This window comes from Marmota marmota, unplaced genomic scaffold (assembly GCF_001458135.2).
Source record: "Marmota marmota marmota unplaced genomic scaffold, marMar, whole genome shotgun sequence".
Taxonomy (NCBI): Eukaryota; Metazoa; Chordata; class Mammalia; order Rodentia; family Sciuridae; genus Marmota; species Marmota marmota.
Window position 1 is genome coordinate 7192687 of NW_026000130.1, and position 21268 is coordinate 7213954.

The window sequence follows — 21268 nt, forward strand, 5'->3', positions numbered from 1 at the left end:
TCCAAGGGTTTTAGGAGCTCTGAGCCAGGAACCAGAGTCAAAGACCAAATATGGTTCTAATTAAACTACATCCTTTAAGCCTGCTATGTCCTACTTCTACCCTGATTTTGCCCCAGGAAGCCACCAGTACAGCCCACATCGCTCGGCTGCCTCCCTGACTGGCTTTCTGTTGGACTTGGCCAATGATGAGCACCAGCAGGACCTTAGAAGTGGCCGGAGAGGGATGCAGGAGCTCCCTCTGTTCTATCCTTGTGAGGTCACTGCAGATTGGCTACAACCCTATGAAGATCGAGGGATGACTGTACTCTATTAAATACACGTTACTTTGCTCATTGAGTCTTGGAATTGGGCCCAGAGAGGTGAAACGTTTTGCCCATGTCCTCAGCCACAGGTCAAGATTACACCCAGGATGTTCAGACTCCACTAAGCCCCGCCCTCCAAAGCTGCCACTTCAGGTGAGTGAATGGAAGCCCCATGGTTAGGAAAGCCTGTGTATGGGGAAAACCTGGACACCCTTCGGTTGGCTAAGGATGAAATATTAGTCTTAAACGCCCCCTCCCCCACCATCAGGACATGAAGGAGAACAATCCGTTCAGTTATTGAGCCAGCTCTTTCCCCTACCCTGGCCAGTTAAGGTAATGACTGACAGCCTGGACTTGCCACATTCATCTGCTATCCAGGGGAGCTGGAACCAGAGCCAGTCTCCCCAACCTTGGCTCTAACCTTTCAAGAGTGGCCACTGACAAAGATTGGACTTCTGTGTTCATTGCTGCATTATCCAATACTAGCAAGAATCTTGTGTCAAAGGACAAACTGCAACAATTTAGTTGATCTAACTGGTCTTATTTTCTACCTTAGAATCAGGCAACACTTCATTCCATAAAATAGAATAAGTGTTTTCATGGTCCAAGCCAAGAAGGTTGGTTTTACAAAGTGCTTAAAGAAAGCAAAAACAAAAACAAAAAGCAAATCAGTCATTTCAAAGTTATTTTTCTTGTAAGGTGGAGACTGGAAGACAGAACAATAGGAAACTGATTATTTAGCTTCATTTTTTTTTTTCAGATTACTTCTTTGTAAGGATAAAAGCAGTGAAATCTTCATTATCACGTGTATTAAAATTGACTTGTTTGGGAAATTTGACTGTTTTCTAATTCTCATCTCAGAAGGTCAAATAAACAGCTGTTATGGTATTGATTTAAAAATGTCCCCCAAGCTGAGCACAGTGGCACATGCCTCTAATCCTAGCGGCTTGGGAGGTTGAGGTAGGAAGAATGCAAGTTCAAAGCCAGCCTCAGAAATTTAGTGAGACCCAAAGCAACTTAGTGAGACCCTGTCTCAAAGAATAAAAAGAGATGGGGTTGTGGCTCAGTGGTTAAGTGCCTCTGGGTTCAATACCTGGTATAAAAATAAATAAATAAAAAAGTCCCCCAAGGAGTTCAGATGTTAGGTAATATAGCAATGTCAGAAGTGAAAAGATTGGATTATGAAAGTTATAACCTTATCAGTGGGTGAATGCATTTGATGGATTAATAATTTGGGTTTTTTTATGGATTAGTAATTTGAAAGGACTACTATAGGGTAACTATAGGGGTAAATAGCTGAAAGAAGTAGATCACCGGGAGTGTGCACTTGGAATTATACCTTATCCCTGGCTCCTCTTTCTCTCTGTTTTCCAACTGCCATGAGTCAGCTGGGCGTGGTGGAGAATGCCTGTAATCCCAGTGGCTTGGGAGGCTAAGGCAGGAGGATTGCAAGCCCCACTTCCATGAGCTGAGAAGCCTTTCTCCACCACACCCTTCTGCCATAATGTTCTGCCTTGCTTCAGGCCCAGAGCTATGGAATCCACTGACCATAAACTGCACCTCTGAAACTATGAACCCAAAATAAACTTTTCCTTTTTGTCACAGTGACAAAAAGCTGACTAACACAACAGTTTAGTTCATTGTGATGATATGGAACTTTTAGTTTGACTCCATTTTGATTTTTAGCTTAGTCTGTTGGAGCCCAATCCAAAACAAAGCATAATCCAAAACAAAGTCCTTCTGTACTTTTTATTTAACATCTTATAAGTTGGTTTAGGTAGAATCTCTTGCAGTCCATAGTGGATCATCCTTGATGATTGATGAGGTACACATCCTCCAACACACCCCACCTGCCTTCCACAAGAATCCAGTTAGATTGGTTTAGCCAGAATTGGCCCTTATCCCTGATGTTTCCTCTAGTCATTTGTCATCCACTGACTCCAACCCTACTCCTTGGCTATAAATTCCCACTTGCCTTTGCTGTATTCAGAATTGAACCCAATCTCTCTCCTCCACTGCAGGACCCCATGAGTGGTCCCTATACTTATTGCCATGGCTTCCCATCAATAAATTCTTTCTTACTGTGGTTTAACAAGTGTCATTGATTCTATTTTTTTTCTTTAACAAAATAGTATATTTTCTTTAACATCATTCAGCAGACTAAGAGGAGCCTCCAAGCCCAAGAAAGTATCATTTTTGAGGGATGGTGCTGTCCCACAGGAGAAAAGATCTGATACTGTCCTGCCATGAAGAGATTGCTCCCCAATATGTGAATCTGCACTTAAGTGGGCACTAAAATGCTTGTTGAATGAAATTTATAAACCAATGTAGCCAGTTCAGACCTCTTGAAACATTTCATTTTATCCTTTCTTTAAGGGGCTGGGCTGTTATCATTGTGTCTGCCCAGAATATTCACGTTTTCTGCTAATAAATAGTCCTTCAGAGGAAGTTTTCTTCACTGATCAATTATAGCTCCTTCTGCCTCCATAAATAGGATCACCTGCTGGGCATGGTGGCATAAGCCTGTAATCCCAGCAACTCAGGAGGCTGAGAGGCAGAAGCCAGCCTCAGCAAAATCGAGGTGCTAAGCAACTCAGTGAGACCCTGTCTCTAATTAAAATATAAAATAGGGTTGGGGATGTGGCTCAGTGATCAAGTGCCCCTAAATTTAATCCCTGGTACTCCCCACACACACACACACAAAAAATGATCAAATGATTACCAGACTCAGACTTAGGCAATTTGAAAATGCCACCCTCCTGACCACATGATTAGTCTAGGGGGGTAAGCATGTGACCAAAATGATTCAACTGGACTCTTCCCAGACCTTTCAACTGCTGGGGAGGGGGAATAGTTCTCAGCTGGTAGGAAGTGAATCTGGTGATGGTTGCATTCTTGCCCACTGGGAAGAGAACAAGGCCAGGCAGGAGCAACAGAATCACAGTTTTGTCTTAGGTCCTGGTCCCTGTAGCTTTTCCCTCCTATCTGGGTGAAGCCCCACATGGTTCCCATCTCTGTAACGAGACACTTGTCCTTCACACTCAAGCAATTTAGAGGTGAACTTCTTTCACTGGGGCTGCAAAATTCATCTTTTCTCATAGGAACTCACTGAACATTAAAATGGGCCCAGATAGTGTAAAATGCTGGGGACTCAAACATGCAGCAAGAGAGAAGAGAGTGCTTCCCAGTGGAAGGAAGCTTATAGAAGAGGCTGTGTCATGGACATTTGGGAAACTACATTTAACATGCTTTGTTATCAAGGTTGAAAGTGGATGACAGAGGGAGAGGTTTTGATCCCATGAGGCCTTGAACTTCAGGTGGATTAATCTGTCCTGTCCTATGAGCACTGGGGAGAATCACTGAATGTTTCTGGGCAGGGGAATGAGTTGACAAACTTAGGGGAGCTCAAAAAAGGAAAAAGCTGAGTGGGTACAGTAGCACATGTCTGTATTTCCAGCTACCCAGGAAGCTGAGGCAGGAGGAGAATACAGAATGGAGTCAAGCCTTGGCACTAAAGCCAGACCCCAGAGAAAAGGAAGGAAGGAAGGAAAGAAGGAAGGAAGGAAGGAAAGAAGAAAGGAAGGAAGAAAGGGAGGGAGGGAAAGAAAGAACAGGAAAGGGGAGGAGAAGGAAGAAGAATGAGCAAAAGAATGAGAAAGGTGAGGAGGGAAGGAAAGAAGGGGGAAGAGAAGAAAGAGGAATAGAAGGAGGAGGAGGAGGAGGAGGAGGAGGAGGAGGAGGAGGAGGAGGAGGAGGAGAAAATGAGGAGAAGGAAGAGAGAGGGGTGGAAGGAGGGAGAGGGGGACAGGAAGGCTGCTGAACGCAGGGAGGCCAATGAGGAGGCTGCACTAGAATTGGGGTTGTGGCAGAAACATGGAAAGAAATATCTGGATTCTAGAGGTAGTTAGGATGGGCTTGGTGTCCAAGAGTGGAAGGGAAGTGTCAAGGATAATCCCCACATCAATAGGTATTAGGTGATTCAGATCAGAGACTCAGGAGGACATTAGTTTTGGGGAGGATGCAAAGAGCTCTATGTAAAGCTGCAGAAATCTGTGGGACATGCCAGTGGAAAAGAAGAGATGGGAAGAGGCACTACTAAGTGAGTGCTGAGCTAAAGTCCCACAGTGGACAGCTCTCGGCCCTGACCCAGTACCCACTCAGACCTTGACAATGGGCACAGAAGGTACCTACCAAGGTTGGAGCATTGATAATGGAAAGGTTGTAGCCAAACTGAAAAGTTCCACCAATGCCAGCTGCAAAGATGACCAGGAACAGGACCCTACCCTGAATCAGAGGAGATAAGGGAAGACACAAAATGACTAAAGACAACCTCATCCTCCCTCCCTGGGCCAGACCTACCAATCACAACTTGGCCATTGATTTGAGCCAGGCAACAATGTCTCCCTTTTGCAAATGAGAAACCTGAGAGAGGAGTTACCTAGGTCACATGGCGAGCAGGTAGCAGGGGAAATCAAGCTTTTTGCTCGGAGTCCCAGAGGTAACTCCACCTCACCCCTCCTTCCCTCAGCCAGCATTTTCCTGAGATGGAAAGCAGTTCGCAGCCTCTTTGTTGGACTTCCCCTAGGCATGTCTGCTGTGGTTATGAGGACAATCTCCTGAGCTGGGGACCCAGTGGAGTGAAGCTCTGTCTCTAACAGGACAGCAGCCCCTGAGTCCCAATGATTCCCGCCCCCCGGCCCCGGGGAAACATTCTCCAATAGAGTGACTGGGCCCCAGGAACCTGAACTAAGCTTCCTCTTATCACTCACCAGCCTGTTTTGCAATGAAGCTAAAAGAAAGTGGCCATGTAGTCCTACATGTGAGGGAACTTGCAGGGTAAATGAAGCAATAGACAAGTAGCCATATATGGTGGAGGCGTCTAGGTTCCAGAGCCAGCTCTTCCCTGACTCCCTTGTACTCTTGGAGTCACTTCCTTGCCTGTACCTAAAGATAATACCTAACTCCAGGCTGGATGCATGTGTGCCAGGACAGAAAGGACAGCTTTTCATATTAGCACAACTCCCTTAGAGAAGGTGGGAGGATTTCCCAAGACACCCAGTCGAGAGGACTCGAGACCTTGATGTTCCATTCCATGTCATTGGTATTTTTTTTAGAAATTCACAATATCATTTCCATTTTTCCTTTTAGGATTTCCTAATTACCAAATGACATGATCAGGGTTGGGGGTATAGTTCAGTGGTAGAGAGCTTGCCTAGCATGCAGAAGACCTTGAGTTCTACTCTCACTACTGCAAAAGAGAAAAACAAAAAAGACATACTCATTAAGATTTTTGAAAATGTAGTTATACCAAAGTTCTTCACTCCCCTAAAAGCACATGATGAACTGCTTCCCTCAGATATTTTCCTACACATTCACGAAGTAGTTGATCTTATAAAAATAAAATTATTAACCTTTTCCCCCCAAATATCATACTGCTTTTCTTGTTCTGGCAAATTGTCCTACAGATTTACAGTAATACAAGTCAAATTCATTAAGCCATGTTTTTTATTGCTTTTGAATACTTAAATACAAATTTTATGACAGAAGAATATATGGCTAAAGGTTTTGTGTAGAATTTCCAGAATCTACAATCTATTTTTTATTATCAAGTGCTTGCTCCAATGAGGAAGGATGCTGGGGGACAGATAGAATCAGAAAAAAGACAGAAGTACATTCACCATTCTTTGACATACTGTGCTAAGGGGTGGAGGAGTACTAGAAGAGGCTTTGGAGGACAGGATTCTGCAAAAGACCTTGCCACAGTTTGGAAGACAGGTCAATGAAGAGGGACAGTGACGCGGGAAGCAGTCACAGGAGTGAGTTGCCAGGGCTGCCTTCTTTAGAAGACTACTGCCTCTTGGGGTCTGTCTGGCCCACACAAGGAGCAAGGACCCTGGGAGCAATACAATCATGAAAGGGTTGCTAGACTGGGATGTCCCACAGGCCATCCCTGGGCATGAATACCTGCTTATGCTCCTTTGACCTAGCACCTAACTCCACTGTACATACATCCACAAAAGTTTTGTACAAATGAACACCTTCGTTAAGCCTTCAAGGAGGACTGCTCCTGTATAGTTACTTGCAGGTCCCTAGTCCCTCATCAGAAACGACTGGGCGGGGCAAGTTTTGGAATTCGGAGCTTTCCAAATAGCAGGAGGGCATGAAACTCAGCGGAATGAAGAGCCTGCGAGTTGCCCGGTGCCAGGGAAACCTCAGCCGCCAGCCGTATACAGCAGGTAAACCTTCGAGCCGAGAGAGGGCGATGCAGCAGTTCCAAACAGAGAGTGAAGTGACAGCGCACGCGCAATTGGCTTCTGAGCCTGGCAAAGTAATAAAGGCAGAAGCGGACGCGCGAGCGCAGTGGGTGTCGAGGGGGCTCCCTGGAATAAAGGTCTCGCGCAAGGCAAGCTAGGGTATGCCCTGGAGACTCAGGTGCAGGCCCACGGGGCGCAGAGACGCTGAGGTGGCGGCAAGGGATTCTGGAGGCCCGGATGTTAAGGGATATTCGGGGCATCTGGGAAGAGTGGCTCACCTGAGTTCGAGGCCGTACAGGCCGCTCTGGTTCTTCCGTCATTGCTGCACTTCCGCACCGCTGAGGCTGGAAATCCACTCAACTCACTCCTTTTTCGCCGAGTCCAGAGGACGTCTCTGTAGACCAGAAGGGAACTCTGGGTTAGGGTCGTCCCAGCCAGCCCCTTACATCCGACCCCTCACAGGTCCCAACAGCGCTCCTGAGTTCTCTGAGTTTCGGCGGCTTCCTCGCTCGCCTTCTGATTCCCCGCTGCCGCCCTTGGTATATCTCTCCGCCAGGCCTCCGGATCCCCAAGCCTGGTGACCCTGCCTGCCACCAACACCTAGGAGGCTTCTGCTTCTTAGCGCTCTCAGACAGCCGGACCCTTGATTCTGCACCTTAGATCGGGTGCCCGCATCCTTTCTCCAGAGGAGGGACAGATCCACCAGTCTCGGGAGCGTTCTCATTTCTGGGTCCTAGGCAGAGCCAGTGACTTGGCAGGTCGCGCAGACCGGTCTCTGATTGCTCCTAAGGCATCCGTCCCCTCCTTCCCCCCCCCCACCCACCCCCGTTTGGGGCACTTTTATAAGTACGGAATCACGGAGTCCATTGGGCAGGCTTAAATCTTTTATTCCTCAAGAGTTTTTAAGACCCTGCGTGGAATTCAGGAGGTGAGCAAAGGCCCAACTGAAACCAGATTTGCCAAAGATGCTATTTGTGGTCACAGAGGCGAAGGGCTGAAAGTGACCTTATGAAGCCATCTTGAGCAAAGACTGCTATAGGGCAGACACCATAATAAGGCACTGCAGTCTCTTTGTTTTGTTTCTAGTTTGATTTTTTTTTTCTGCTCTGAATTTTTTAATAATTTCTAGAAAGAGAGTGTATTTTAAGGAAAAACAAAATATTAGCAGTTATATTTTATTACATTCTTTTTCTGCAGTTATTGAGATGATGATATGAATATTTTCCTTTAACCTGTTTATGAGATCAATCACATTATTAGACTTTCCAATGATGAACCATTCTTGATTCCCAGGTAAACAACTTGTTCATAATATTGTTATCATTTCCAAAAACAACTTGTTGGGTAGGGCACAGTGGGGCACGCCTGTAATTCTAGCACCTTGGGAGGCTGAGGCAGGAGGTTTGCGAGTTCAAAGCCAGCCTCAGAAATTTAGCAAGGCCCTAAGCAACTCAGCAAGACCCTGTCTCTAAATAAAATATTTAAAAAGTTTGGGGAGGGCTGGGGCTATGGCTCTGTTGGAGAGCACTTGCCTAGCACTGGGTGAGGCACTGGGTTTGATTCTCAGCACCACACAAATAAATAAAGGTGCCATATACAACTAAAAATATTTTTTAAAAGAGGGGGGGCAGCTGGGCTCAGTGGTTAAGTGGCACTGGGTTCAATTCCCAATGTGCCCCTCCCCAAAATTTAAAACCTCATTGGTTTCAACTGCTTATATTTTGTTTAGATAGTTATTATTCTCAAGACAACAATTGCTTCCCCCCACCATAAAAATGAATGAGAAATGATGGACTAATAAACTGTATTATGACAATTGATTATATGGAGGGGAAATTAAATTGGATCTTGTTGGGGTATACCCAGTCAGTACCTAGGAAATCTTGTTCTAGGTGGTGAGGTAAGGACTCTAAACAATAAAGAAGGAAATGGAGAGGGGAAACTGGCCACTTCCGGGTCTCCAGTATTTAGGTGAGGATCAAAGCAGAGTGACCTTGGTTGTAAGGTAAAAGAATACACTCATAAAACATCTCAAGAAATCCATCTGCACAGTGGGCATGCAGCCTATCCTGCAGGTGCCCGCTTGTAGGCACAGTTTGGCTCTCCACTGTATCCTGGCCTGCTACCTCAGAGGAGTGTGTGAATAATTAAATGACCAAAATCTCTTTTTTGAATCCTCCAAGTTCTGTCTTTGGGATTGGTAAACAGTATTCTTGGGGAATACTGCAGCTCTGGGGTTGAACAACTGGCACAGTCAGAAGGATCCCCAAGAGGAATGTATTGTGTTGGCTCTGGAGTTGGAGAAGGACATGGGTTCTGGAGAGGAAATCCTGGGTTAGTCACAGCCTTGATGTGGTTTGAGGTGGCTTCCATATTAGAGGGGTGGGGACTACCATGTGCCTATGGGGACATGCCAAAATGTAAGGAGGAGTGCTACAAGTGTTGAAAGCAGCATCCAAAGTAGTTGTGGGAAAGCAAAAGGAAACAAAGAATGTTTCTGGAGTGGTGGTAAGGCCCCTGCCCTGTGCATTAAAGTTAGCCACAGAACAGGAGTTAGCTAGTCAGGTTCAACTACACATAGTACAGAAAAGTTAAGACTAGAAAGAGATGCCTGTTTTATACAGGCTAACAGCAAGGATGTGCTGTCACACCGTTTAGAACTTGCAGACAAATGTCTACAGCTCCTGGCATGCTGTTATGCTAAATTAAGGGGACATTGCAGGCGCAGAGCCCATGTTAAGGTGTCAGTGACTAGTGAAAACTGGCATCCTCATATTTGGGACCCACTCAGGGTGTCCACTAGCTCCAGTGATTCAGAAGTTGAGGTAGAGAACAAAACCGTAATGGAAGCTAGTCTTGAAATGGTCCAAAAGTTAAAGATCCAGCAGGAATGACCTGAAGGGACTGATCCAGATGTTCTCCCCCCACTCTGGAGAGATATACCAAATCTCTCTATATACCCTGGCAGAACTACAGGAACTGGGGTCCAATTACAGGCAGAAATGAAAGAAAAAAAAAGTATACCGGCATGGCTGTTCCATTTGTGGTACTCTGGAGCAGATGGGATAATGTCAGATGGAATTGTCTAAAATGGTTTTGGTAACTCTTCACCCTGCTTTGCATCAGTAACTTTATACCAGTGCCACTGATGAAAATGTGGAGTCATTTTACTAGGTTGGCTGCTTTTTGCCACTCATACCGCATGGCCAAATTCAGATGTTCCTTTGCCCAGAGGCATCTGGGTTTCTATGGAAGAACTATTTGTGGGAACTGGGGGAGAAACATGCTATTTATACGCAGCCTTTCCCAGGACCAGACAGTATGATTTTCAAAGTTGCAATGAGGCATGCAGCATTACACACAGCCCCTCTGTCCATTTATGGTATCCTATATCAGTATTATCCCCATTAGTAGGGGATAATGAGAAGTGCAACTGATATCAGACCTAGGGGAGACAGAAAGATTGCCACAGAAAATGCAAATCCAAAAAACCCTGCTAAAACTTGGAGGATCTCTCCAAGACTCCTGTGAGCAGATGTAAGTGGGCTTAATAACAGCAGGAGTGGATGAAAGTAAAATTAAAAACCTAGTGGCACTCTAGTACAATTATGTAAGCAATTGCCAAAGGACAGAAAGTTTCATATATTACCTCTCAATAAGAAAAAGGGAAGGAGACAGAAAGGTAAATGTGTCTCCTATGCCCAGAGGAGACAAAGACAAGCCTTTCCTATTAGGAGAAATAATGAAAGCAGAGTCATAGCTCCCCCTGAGGAGTTTATGAACACCTGGTTATGGGCTGACTAGGGGGAAAAATCAAGGCACAGAGGTCTGAGCCATGTCTCTGGACCAGAGGCCATATATACAATTGGCAATACGTTACTCTTCAAAAAATATTCAGAGTAACAGTATTAGTGGATATGTAAACTCAATGTACATTGATATATGGTAATCCTGACAAATTCTCAAGCAAGTTAGCCGCCTCAAAAGACATGAGGGGAAAATATCAAGAGTCTGAACCATAACATTGACACTGCAGCTTTGACTCCTGCCACCCACCCCACCTGGTGTTTATAGCTCCCATTCCTCAATATATTATAGATATTGATAACTTATGGGGTAAATATCTACAAACTACAAAAATATCTTACTCTCTACAGTAAGAAAGTTCTATTTGCATTGCTGGGAGATTAAACATGTGTCAACTGTAAAACCAATATATTTTTTCTACTTCTTTGCTGATTGCTTATTCATGTTTTCTTTTAATATTTATTTATTTATTTATTTACTTATTGTAAAGCCAATCTTAAGGGCGAATATAAAACAGCTTCCTATTGGCCAGATAATTACCACCAAACAATACTGGCTTCCTGGTGGTCATCAAGAGATAATGGATATCATACATGAATGGGCCAAAATAAACATAATTTGCTCAAACCACAGTCCCTTTAACTACCCTATGTGGCTGCTAAGAAAGCAGGATGAATGAAATTATGGGATTTTCTAGTAAATAAATAGAATGGAGACTCTCATACTAAGAGAAATAAGCTGGACCCAGAAAGTCAAAGGCCGAATATTTTCTCTGATATGCGGAAGCTAATCCAAAATAAAGGGTGGGGAAAAAAAAGGTGGGGGAGTCCATCAAAATAGAAGACAGATCAGCAGAGTAGTGGAAGGAGAGTGAGAGAGAGGGAGAAGGGACAGGAACAGTGAAACGAATCTGACATAACTTTCCTACATACATACATAAATATACCACAGTGAATCTCACCATTATGTATATCCACAAGGCACTAATTTAAAAAATATTAGTAAATAGCAGAAAGATCAGTATAGTATACAACTATAATGCACCGATAAAAAAAAAATGTGGCGGAAAAAAAAAGAAAGATCAATAGAGTAGAGGGAAGGGAACTGGAGGAAGAAGAAGGAGAGGGGAAAGGCAAGTACCAGGAACTGAGTTAAAGCAAATTATACTCCATGGTTTTATAATTATATCAGAATGAATCCTAAACCAGGTACGGTGGCACACGCTTATAATCCCAGTGGCTTGGGAGGCTGAGACAGAAGGATTGTGAGGTCAAAGCCAGCTTCAGCAACTGCGAGGAACTAAGCAACTCAGTGAGATCCTGTCTCTAAATAAAATACTAAATAGGGCTGGGGATGTTGCTCAGTGGTTGAGTGCCCCTGAGTTCAATCCCTGGTACCAAAAAGAAAAGAATCCTAGCTGGGCACGGTGGTGCATGCCTGTAATCCCAGTGGCTCTGGAGACTAAGGCAGAAGGATCACAAGTTCAAAGTCAGCCTCAGCAAATAGTGAGGCCTTAAGCAACTTAGCAAGTTGTCTCAAAATAAAAAAAATGAAAAGGGCTGGGGATGTGGTTCAGTGGTTAAACACCCCTGGGTTCAATCCCTGGTACCAAAAAAAAAAAAAATGATATTGTTGCTGCATGCTAAAACCGTCTTGCCTGCTCTCAGAGCTATACTACAACAACATCATACAGAGACATTTAATCAGATGATACAAAGGCACATAAAACAAGATGACATCCCTTTTCAGTGATGGCAGATACACTACGCTAGCCATCTCCCGCTATTGGAAGGGGTCAAATATGCTTTGACTTTTGTGGACACAGTTACAGGCTTGATGCAAACTCACTGTACATTGATATATGGTCATCAAGAGATAATGGAGATCATACATGAATGGGCCAAAATAAACATAAGAACTAATCAAAAGGCAACTATTAAGGGACTGACCCCACTGAGTGCCATGTATGGCACACGAGGGGTAATTGAGAGTTACCAAAGAACCCATTTCACAGGTCATGACATACCACAGTGAGCTCAGGACATATTATGGATTTCCTACCTGTCATACAATCCAACAGGAGCTGGATTAATTGAAGAAAAAAAAATGAATGGCCTGATGAAATAAGTCTTAAAGACTGAAAATAACTCTAACTCCTGAGATAACTGAGGACATTAAATGAGAAACACAGACATCAGCAGTTTGTAGCCATTTCTACCATGTTAACTTGCCCATGGGCACCAGCACTAAGGTTACAGATAAAGGACACTTGCACTGAACATTTTCTTAAGCAGGCGTGGGGCACAAGTAACAACTTACTGTTTCTGGAGTCTCAAGACCTCATATCAGAGACAAGGAGCTAATGTTCCTTGGTCATGGACTGTACAAATGAGCCTCCAGTGGTTTGCATTACTGACCCCTTGAGGGGAAAGAGAATGTCTGAATTTACACATAAAGCCTACTGTGTTGGGAACCTGACCCTAACAAGTATGGTGATGTTACTCTTGGGAGTCATCACTTAAGGAACACTACATATCAGTTTATGGCAGCTATATATTCCAGAGGTGTCTTATTCTTTTTATATCCCTGAAGTTCAAACAAATAGATTGGTCTGGTACACCTGCCCAGGCCTGTGTAGGCTACTCTACTAATACAAGATCATACAGTAGTCTATATACTGTTCCATGGAGCTAATTTTCCATTATTGATGCCTATTAAATATTTGTCATATTCTCCATAATTTAGCATAACTTATTCCTGGACTGGGCAATGGAAGTTGCACATCATGCCAACCAGACTGACTGTTGGATCTTTCTCGAAACTCTCTGGCTGCAACACAAGGACTTTCCTGGGAAGCCAACCTACAAATGAGACCTAATGTACTTGGATAAAACAGAAATGAAGCCAGGTGTGGCACTACACACCCATAATCCCAGTGGCTCAGGAGGCTGAGACAGGAAGTTCTCGAGTTCAAAGCCAGCCTCAGCATCTTAGCGAGGCCTTAAGCAACTTAGCAGACACTGTCTCTAAATAAAATATATAAAAGGGCTGGAAATGTGGCTCAGTGGTAAAGCACCCTTGGATTCAATCCCTGGTACCAAAAACCAAACAAACATTGGACTGGGGCTATCGTTCATTGGTAAAGTGCTTGCTTTGCATGCACAAGGCCCTGGGTTCAATCCCCAGCACCACAAAACAAACAAACAACAACAACAACAACAAAAAAAATAGAACTGGTCTACACACAGTTTCACTCATGCTTTAACCCAAGTGTCCAAATAAATCAATGTTATCTTAATTACCTTAGCACACTTGCTGATAAGTTCTTGCTTTTTGTACTGCTATTGTAAGATATGGATGCAATGTGACGCCATAGTCCTGTTCAGAGGGCTTCACAGAAGACCTGGGGATGTATAAGATTGTGAGGGGCTTTTCAAGACACTGAAGGGATAGAATGTTGGGTAAACACTAGTTAGTGCCTAGGACATTGAGATAAAAAGTATATATTTTTTTCAGTACCAGAAATTGAATCCAGGGGCATTCTACCATGGAGCCACATCCCCAGCCATTTTTATTTATGTATTATTTTGACACAGACTCTCACTAATTTGCTGAGGCTGACCTTGAACTTGAGATCCTCCAGTCTCAACTTCCAGAGTTACTGGGATTACAGGTATGTACCACCCCACCTGACTAAGAAAAACTTTAAAGAACATGGTAGGAAGGAAATAGGGGAAACCGGCCACTTTCCTTGCCTCCAAGCTTTAGGTGAGGAACAAAGAAGAATGACCTTAGTTGTAAAGTAAAAGAATGGACTCATAAAACATCTCAAGAAACCCATTTGCACAATGGGTATGCACTCTGTCCCATATATTCTCTCTGCTTGTATGTATGGTATGGCCATCTACTGCATCCTGGCCTGACACCTCAAAGGAGTATATAAATAATAACATGACCTCTCTGTTAACTCCTTCAAGTTCTTTCTTTGGAGTTGGTAAACAGTATGCTTGGGGTATTTGCAGCCCTAAGGTTAAACAGAATCATGTCTCACCCCATACACAAAAATAATTCCAGGTGCACACAAATTTTATTGTGAAAGGCAAACTTTAAACATTTTAGAAAAAAAATTAGAATATTTTTATAATCTAAGGGTAAATAAACTATACACATTTCTTATGAGGATTTACCTTCATTAAAATAAAAAATCTGGGGGCTAGGGTTGTGGCTCAGTGGTAGAACACTTGCCTAGCACTGGATTCAATTCTGAGCACCACAAATAAATAAATGAATAAAGTAAAGGTCCATCAACACCTAAAATTTTTTTAATTAAAAAAATTAAAAATCTGCCAGTGTGGTGGCACACACCTGTAATCCTAGCATCCTGGGACACTGAGGCAGGAAGATTGCAAGCACCAAAAAAAAGGGGGGGCAGGGGTGTGGCTTAGTAGTTAAGTGCATCTGGGTTCAATCCCTGGTACAAGAAAAAAAAAGTGAGGAGGTGGGGAAGACAATTAAAAGGTGAAACTAAAAAATTAAAAGCTACCTGGAGCTGGAGTTATACCTCAGTGATAGAGTGTGTGCTTGGAATGTGGGAGACTCTGTGTTCAAGTTTCAGTACCAAACAATGTTTTAATTAATTAATTGATTAAAATAAGAGCTACCCAATATGAGAAGATACCTACAAGCTTAAGACCAAATAAGTATTACTATTTGATTTTATGGAATTTTCCTTACTATCTTCACAACATTTTATAAATACAAAAATGTTCTGAAATTAAAAGTTTTAAAGTGAAAAAAGTAATGGTATTTGAAGTATATAAAGAATTCCTAAATAAGAGTAATTTAAACAAAATGGGCAAAAGGAATTTATAGATAAGAATACATGGGCTGGGGCTGTAGCTCAATGGCAAAGTGCTTGCCTAGCACATGTGAGGCACTGGGTTTGATCTTCAGCACCACATAAAAATTAACAAATAAAATAAAGGCATTCTGTCCATCTACAAATACAAAAAAAAAATTTAAATTAATGGAAAAATGCTTGGATGTGATTTCCAAGAGATTCGTGTGCTGAAAGCTTGGTCCCCAGGAGTAGCAGTGTTGAGGTGGTGGAACATTGGTGGAAGGTAATTAGGTCATGGGGGCTCCACCTTCATGAAAGGATTAATGCTGGGTTCCTGGAGTAAGTTGTTTCTCTAGAGACCAGGTTATTATAAAGGCTGATCTTTTCTATTGCAGGGTGTTCTTTTTCATTTCTCTACTATGTTATGACCAGGATGCTGATGCCATGCTGTTTGGAACCAAATAAACCTTTTTCCTTTTAAATTAGCCAACCTCAGATGTTTTAGTATAGCAAAAAATAATGGACTAAGCTCACCTATATTAATAGTCATTAAATCCACAACAGCATATTATCTCACACTCATCAGACTAACAGCTTAATTCTGGCAATACCAAGTCTTGATGAGGATCAGTTGAAATGTTCATGTATTATTGCTGAAAATGTAAATTGGTGTTTTCATGCTAGAACAGCAGTTTGGGCATATCTAGGAAGTTGAAGTTAAAAATACCATTTGACCCAGTAATTCCAAGAGTTCCTGGGTATGCCTTGGGAGAAATTCTTAATTCAATGCTCAAAAATTCTACATTGGTTGAAACACAGGAAAACCAGAAACCACCCAAATATCAAGAATCAAGAAAATGGAGAGCCTCCATGGTGGTGCATGTCTTTAATTCCAACTACTCCGGGAGCTGAGGCAGAAGGATCACAAGTTCAAGGGTAGCCTGAGCACATAAAAAGGACTGTGGATATAGCTCAGTGGTAGAGCACCCCTAGGTTCAATATCCAGTATCAAAAAAAAGAGGGCAGGGGGATGGACACAGCACTGGAGATGGAGCTCAGTGTAGAGTGTGTGCCTATGTGTGCCCAGCATGCACAAGGCCCTGGGTTTGGTCCCTTGCACTGCCAGGGGAAGGAAGACAGGAGTTGTGATATTTGATAGAATATCACTCACTGGACAAGAGGAAGAATATCAGTATGGGCCAATTCACAATGCCCCAAGAACAAAGTTGCAGAAATAAACATACATATATTGCCTTAGAGTTTGGAAATATGCAAAATCATACTTAAGTTGTATAAGGATGCATGGATTGGAGCTGGGGTTGTAGCTCAGTGGTAGAATGCTTGCCTAGCAAGTGTGAGACACTGGGTTCAATCCTCAGCACCACATAAAAATAAATAAATAAAATAAAGGTATTTTGTCTATCTACAACTAAAAATTTTAAAAAAAAAAAAGAATGTATGGTTATGTAATAAAAGCTTGAGTGTGGGCATGGGGATAAGTACTGAGTTTAGAACTGGATTTAACTTTTTGTGTTCATAACCCCATTCTTACCACTGTTAGAATAATAGCTCTTTGCCCCACGGTTCACCCCAAAATCCCTCCTGGACGCCCCACCCCTCCACCAGCCAGAGTTAGATAGAGCTTCTGGTGTGTACTGTGGGGTACCCAACCAGTAAGTATTGACCTTTAACCAGGAAGGTGAAGTTTCTTCTAGCAAACATTAACTGGGAGTTAATTGAGTATGTCAAAGTCATAGTTCTATTTGTAGCAGCCTGATGCTTGCATCAGCCCTGAGCCCTGCGTAGCCCCAGGTGTTCATTTCTCCAATCCACACTTGGGTGACTTCTTCTTTTACAGAGGAAACCCTGAAGCTACGGGAAATTAAACACGTGTCCACACTCATGCCCACCCTTACAGCTCCCCTGCAAATAGGAGCTGCTCTAATTCAGATTGCCAAGTCCAGCCTGGTAATCGTACAGGGTCAGGGTCTTCGCTGGCCTTGCCCCAGGGTGAGACCAAGCCGCACTAGCTGAGTGGGAGGGATGCCAACCAACTGCACTAGATCCTCACCTAGTTTGTTTCCTAGGTAGGAAGGTGAAGTGGAGAAGTGAACTGCGACAGTCACCTTCCTACACGCTAGGCTCATTACTTTACTGATGGGGAAACTGAGGCCCCAAACGGGCAGAGATCTTCCCCTGTCACACAGCAGGAAACGGAGGGGGACAGTTCACTGTAAAAAAACAATCTAGCGAAACCGGCTGTTGAGACTGATCCCCACCCAAACTGCATCCTCCCTGGGAGCCCGCTAGCTCTTCTACAGTTCCTCCACGGGACCAGCGGTGTGCCTTTCCAGTTACCGGGCTATCTCAGAAAACGCCCCTGCGCCTGGGCACCCCAGCCCGGCTCAAGGATCCCGCCCCCAGCCAACCCCAACCACGCCTGCTGCTTGGGATTTCCCAGTCGCCGCAGAGACCGGCTTTAGCCTCGAGGGGGCGACAAAGCCCGGGTTCTTTGGGAGCCGGCCCAGCCGAGTTCCGCCTGCTCCTGAAGGCTTCTTGCAGCGATAAAACAAAGGAGGACTGTGCTGTGCACCCATGGGAGGAGTGGCATTTCATCCGGGGGAATCTCCCCCTTTTTTCCTCGCCCTGTCCCTCAGCACCCGTGCGCCCTGAGTCTTGGCCGTTACCCCTAGCCTCCGCCCTACCCCATCTGACCTGGGGCAATTTTAATTTCTGACCCCTACCCAGTACCCAGTGCAGAAGTGCAAGGTGGATCAAGGCCTGGATGGGAGTTGAAAAGCTTGGTGTTCCCCCCACCCCACCCCACCCCCGCCGACGTCGCCTAGCTCGGCCTGGCCCTGCCTGGCCATGTACCTCAACTCTGGTTCATACGAGGTCAGACAGGGGTCTGGGCAGATGCTTTCTACTTGGAGTCAGGGCTCAGGCTGGACCCCAAGACCCTTGGCCTTTTCCCCAGAGCTTATGCTGACCCGTCACTGGGTTTGAGTGGTAGTGATACCTAGCACATCATCACCAGCAGGCAGAGCACCTCTGTCTTCTTGACCTCTCTGAGCCTCTATTTTCTCATCTGTCACTGGACTCTGTGCTCTGGAATGGAGAATGTATTGCAGCCTGTATTCCAGGTGTTCAAAGGAGTGCAGATGTCCTCCTTCTTGCTGCCTTCCCTATGTCCTCCACTTGGACTAGCTGTCTGTTCCATACCAGAAGCCTCCTAGGAGGGCACTCGACCTTCTAGGTTGAAGTTTGGAAGTCCTGCTGACCTTGGGCACCAGGGGGCCAAGACAGGCAATGAACTACCTTGTAGCATAGTAGGCTGGCCACAGGCCTGGCTATGACCAACACCAGTGGGGCTCCTGCAGCTCTAACAAGCACATCCTCTCTCCCAGCCTCCATTTATTCACCTGTAAAATGGGGACATTCTAATAGTTGGCCAGCCAACTGCACAGTGTATCCATAGCTCCTAAAAGTGCCTGGACCAATAATCCTGAGGGTGGATATCTGAAGCCAGATCAGACACTTGACCTAGACAGACCCTAACCTAACCTTGGGTGATTTAACCAGGGGACTGCAGTCTATAGCTAAGCATCCCCAACTGAGATAGGGAATAAAATACACAAGGCGAGGCCTGGGGCAACTCCTGCAAACTCTTCCCGAAATAATGCTTCACCATCCTCCTCAGAGTTGGCATGGGTTCACTCAGGCTCTGGGTCTCATTTTCAATATAATGGTTATAAAAGCAAAAGAAAACAAACCCCACCCTATAACCAGCTGAGGCAGTGCCTCCTGGCCACCCTTTGATATTTGAGGACTGAACAATGAGGCTGATTGCCCAGAGATTTGAAAGTCATCTTAATTAGAAGGAAAGAATGTCCTGTGGTGGGTTATTCTAAAAATACAGCTGCATCCACATCTGGAGGGGAAGGGCGGGGTTGTGGGGAACAGGGATGATGGCTAGGCCAGCTTCAGAAGCTCTGACGCCTGCATTCCTGGGGCAGGGGTCATCTTCTCTCTACAGAGAAGGGAGAGGAGGTGGACGCCAAGGTAGCCAGTCCCCTCATGGCTGGGCTAGTTGTTGCAGGTTTAGGATATGGAAGCAAAACAGCCAATATGTCTCTTCCTAGCCCTCACCACTTCATGTGAGCCCTCCCTATACCCAGGTCTCGGTTTCTCCATTACATGGTAATCGACATGTAAGGGCCCGGTTAGTACATGCTGGTTCTTTTTTCAAGCCCCACCTGACCTGGGCAGGGTGGGCCATCGAGTCATCTTCTTATCAGAGAGGGGATTTTTTTTCCCCCCTGCACTTTGTTTGCAGGTGGTTTGTCAGCTTTTATGAATTTGTCGTGTGTTTTGTTTGCATTCTCATTTTAAATAAATATTCATTTTGGTACCTAATCTTGCATCTATACTTTTCCATTCCTCCCTCCTTTCCTTTCTCTCCTTCTTTCTTTGAACTTTCTGAGGAGATGGGGTCTTGCTATGTTGCCCAGACAGGCCCTGAACTCTCAAGCTCAATTGATCCTCCTATTTCAGCCTTCCCAATGCTGAGACCACAGAACAGATGCCACATGTCGTGCATTCATTTTTTTTTTTCTTGAAGAGGCCTCCCAATACCTCCTGAAGAAGAAGAAGAACTGAGAGAATGTTTTGAGAACAATGTGGAGGCAGGAATGCTGGCTGATGGTGTCACTGTGAGAAGACAAGGACACCTGGGTTCTTGTCCCAGCACACTGGTAGGAGTTTATTTTCCTAGTGGTTGGACAATCCCTGGTGAGTGTGTGTGTGTGTGTGTGGTGAACACATGCAGGACCTGGCTGCTCAGTGGGAGTGTCAGTGAGTATAAGCCAGATGGGAGGTGGGGAGAACCTTGGGCTTTTCCTTTCCACCTGCCCATGGCTCTGAGTCATGGGCAAGGGCTCCCAGAGTGGCCCTTGTCCCTCCAGATTTCTTTTAAGCCAGCACTGCTTGATGATTTCAAGGACAACTGCAGAACAATGTGCCCACAGGCTGCACACACATACACACCTGGGATCATACAGCCAAACCCCCTCTGTGTAGAACCCAAGAGTACAGCTCCTGGGTGTGCAGACAAGCAGCACAGACGCTCACAGGGCCTGAAGTCTTTTAACTGCCTCTCCAGGTTTTGTTTCTGGGAACTTGTAACCCTTTGGCTGACTCTGCCAAGCAGATAATCTGCTTCTCCCAAAACACAGCCTGAAGCTCTGAGCCCAAAAATAGCAGCAGCGGGGGAGGGGAAGCCACCCCGCACACACATGCTCTGGGAGGTGGTTCCGGAGGTGGCTTTTACATTCCAACAGCAGTCACTGGAGGATGTGGGAATTACTGGCAATTGCTGAGGACTGTGAAGGCTGGGGAGTGGGGGACGTGGGGGACAGGCTCAGGTCAGCCCCACAGAGCACAGCTAGGGGTTGGACAGGAGCCATCTCATCCAGCCATAGGGGGTTAGAGACAATGAAACAGGCATGGACACAGGGAAGCAGCTGAGGAGCAGAGAGCCTGAGGAGCCCTGAGGTTACAAAGAGGTTTCACAGCACTGGTCTGAGGCTGCACACTGCTGGCTGGTAATGCACTCCACTGACATGCGGGGATGATGGCCCTCACTCCTCTGTGCCCCAGTGATGGGGTGGGGGTTACTTAATTTCCTTCTTTGGGCACCTCTATTGCCCCTCAGGGTGACAAAGACAGGACCGCACCCTGCTATCTTGGTACCTCTTTATGTGTGTGTCCTCAGACAGGTTACTTAACTACTCTGATTCTGCTTTCTCATCTGTAATAGTAAACTGCTTCATCAGAGAGTGGTGAGATTTAAGTGAATTTGGCAAACCATGCTGCAGAGTCTGGCCAGAATCACTGAGCAACTACAGTCTCCTGCATTTCACAGTGTCTTTGCCTTGCCTTTGAGCAGCCACAAGGTCCATTCCTGCCTCTTCACTTTGCCCAGGCCATTTTCCCTGCCTAGCTTGCCCTCTTCCTATTCTACCACTGTCCTTGTCTGTGGCCCTGCCATGGCTATTTGTCCATGG

The 21268-nt window shown here is 45.0% G+C and overlaps 1 protein-coding gene across 7 annotated transcripts in view; it reads right to left on the reverse strand.

Moving 5' to 3' along the window:
* The window catches only part of Slc2a11 (solute carrier family 2 member 11), a 39198-nt gene that overhangs the window by 15815 nt on the left and 2115 nt on the right, over window positions 1-21268 (reverse strand). The window contains exons 1-3 of one of the 7 annotated variants that reach the window (XM_048785053.1): window positions 13666-13780; window positions 6835-6950; window positions 4494-4586 (exon numbers count right to left, since the gene is read on the reverse strand). In XM_048785053.1, the coding sequence (XP_048641010.1) occupies window positions 4494-4586; window positions 6835-6876 (135 nt within the window). In that variant the 5' untranslated portion in view covers window positions 6877-6950; window positions 13666-13780. Of the gene's footprint in view, window positions 1-4493; window positions 4587-6834; window positions 7864-13665; window positions 13781-21268 lie in introns of those variants that run through there. The other 6 variants (XM_048785052.1, XM_048785054.1, XM_048785057.1 and 3 more) reach the window with 6 other exon arrangements.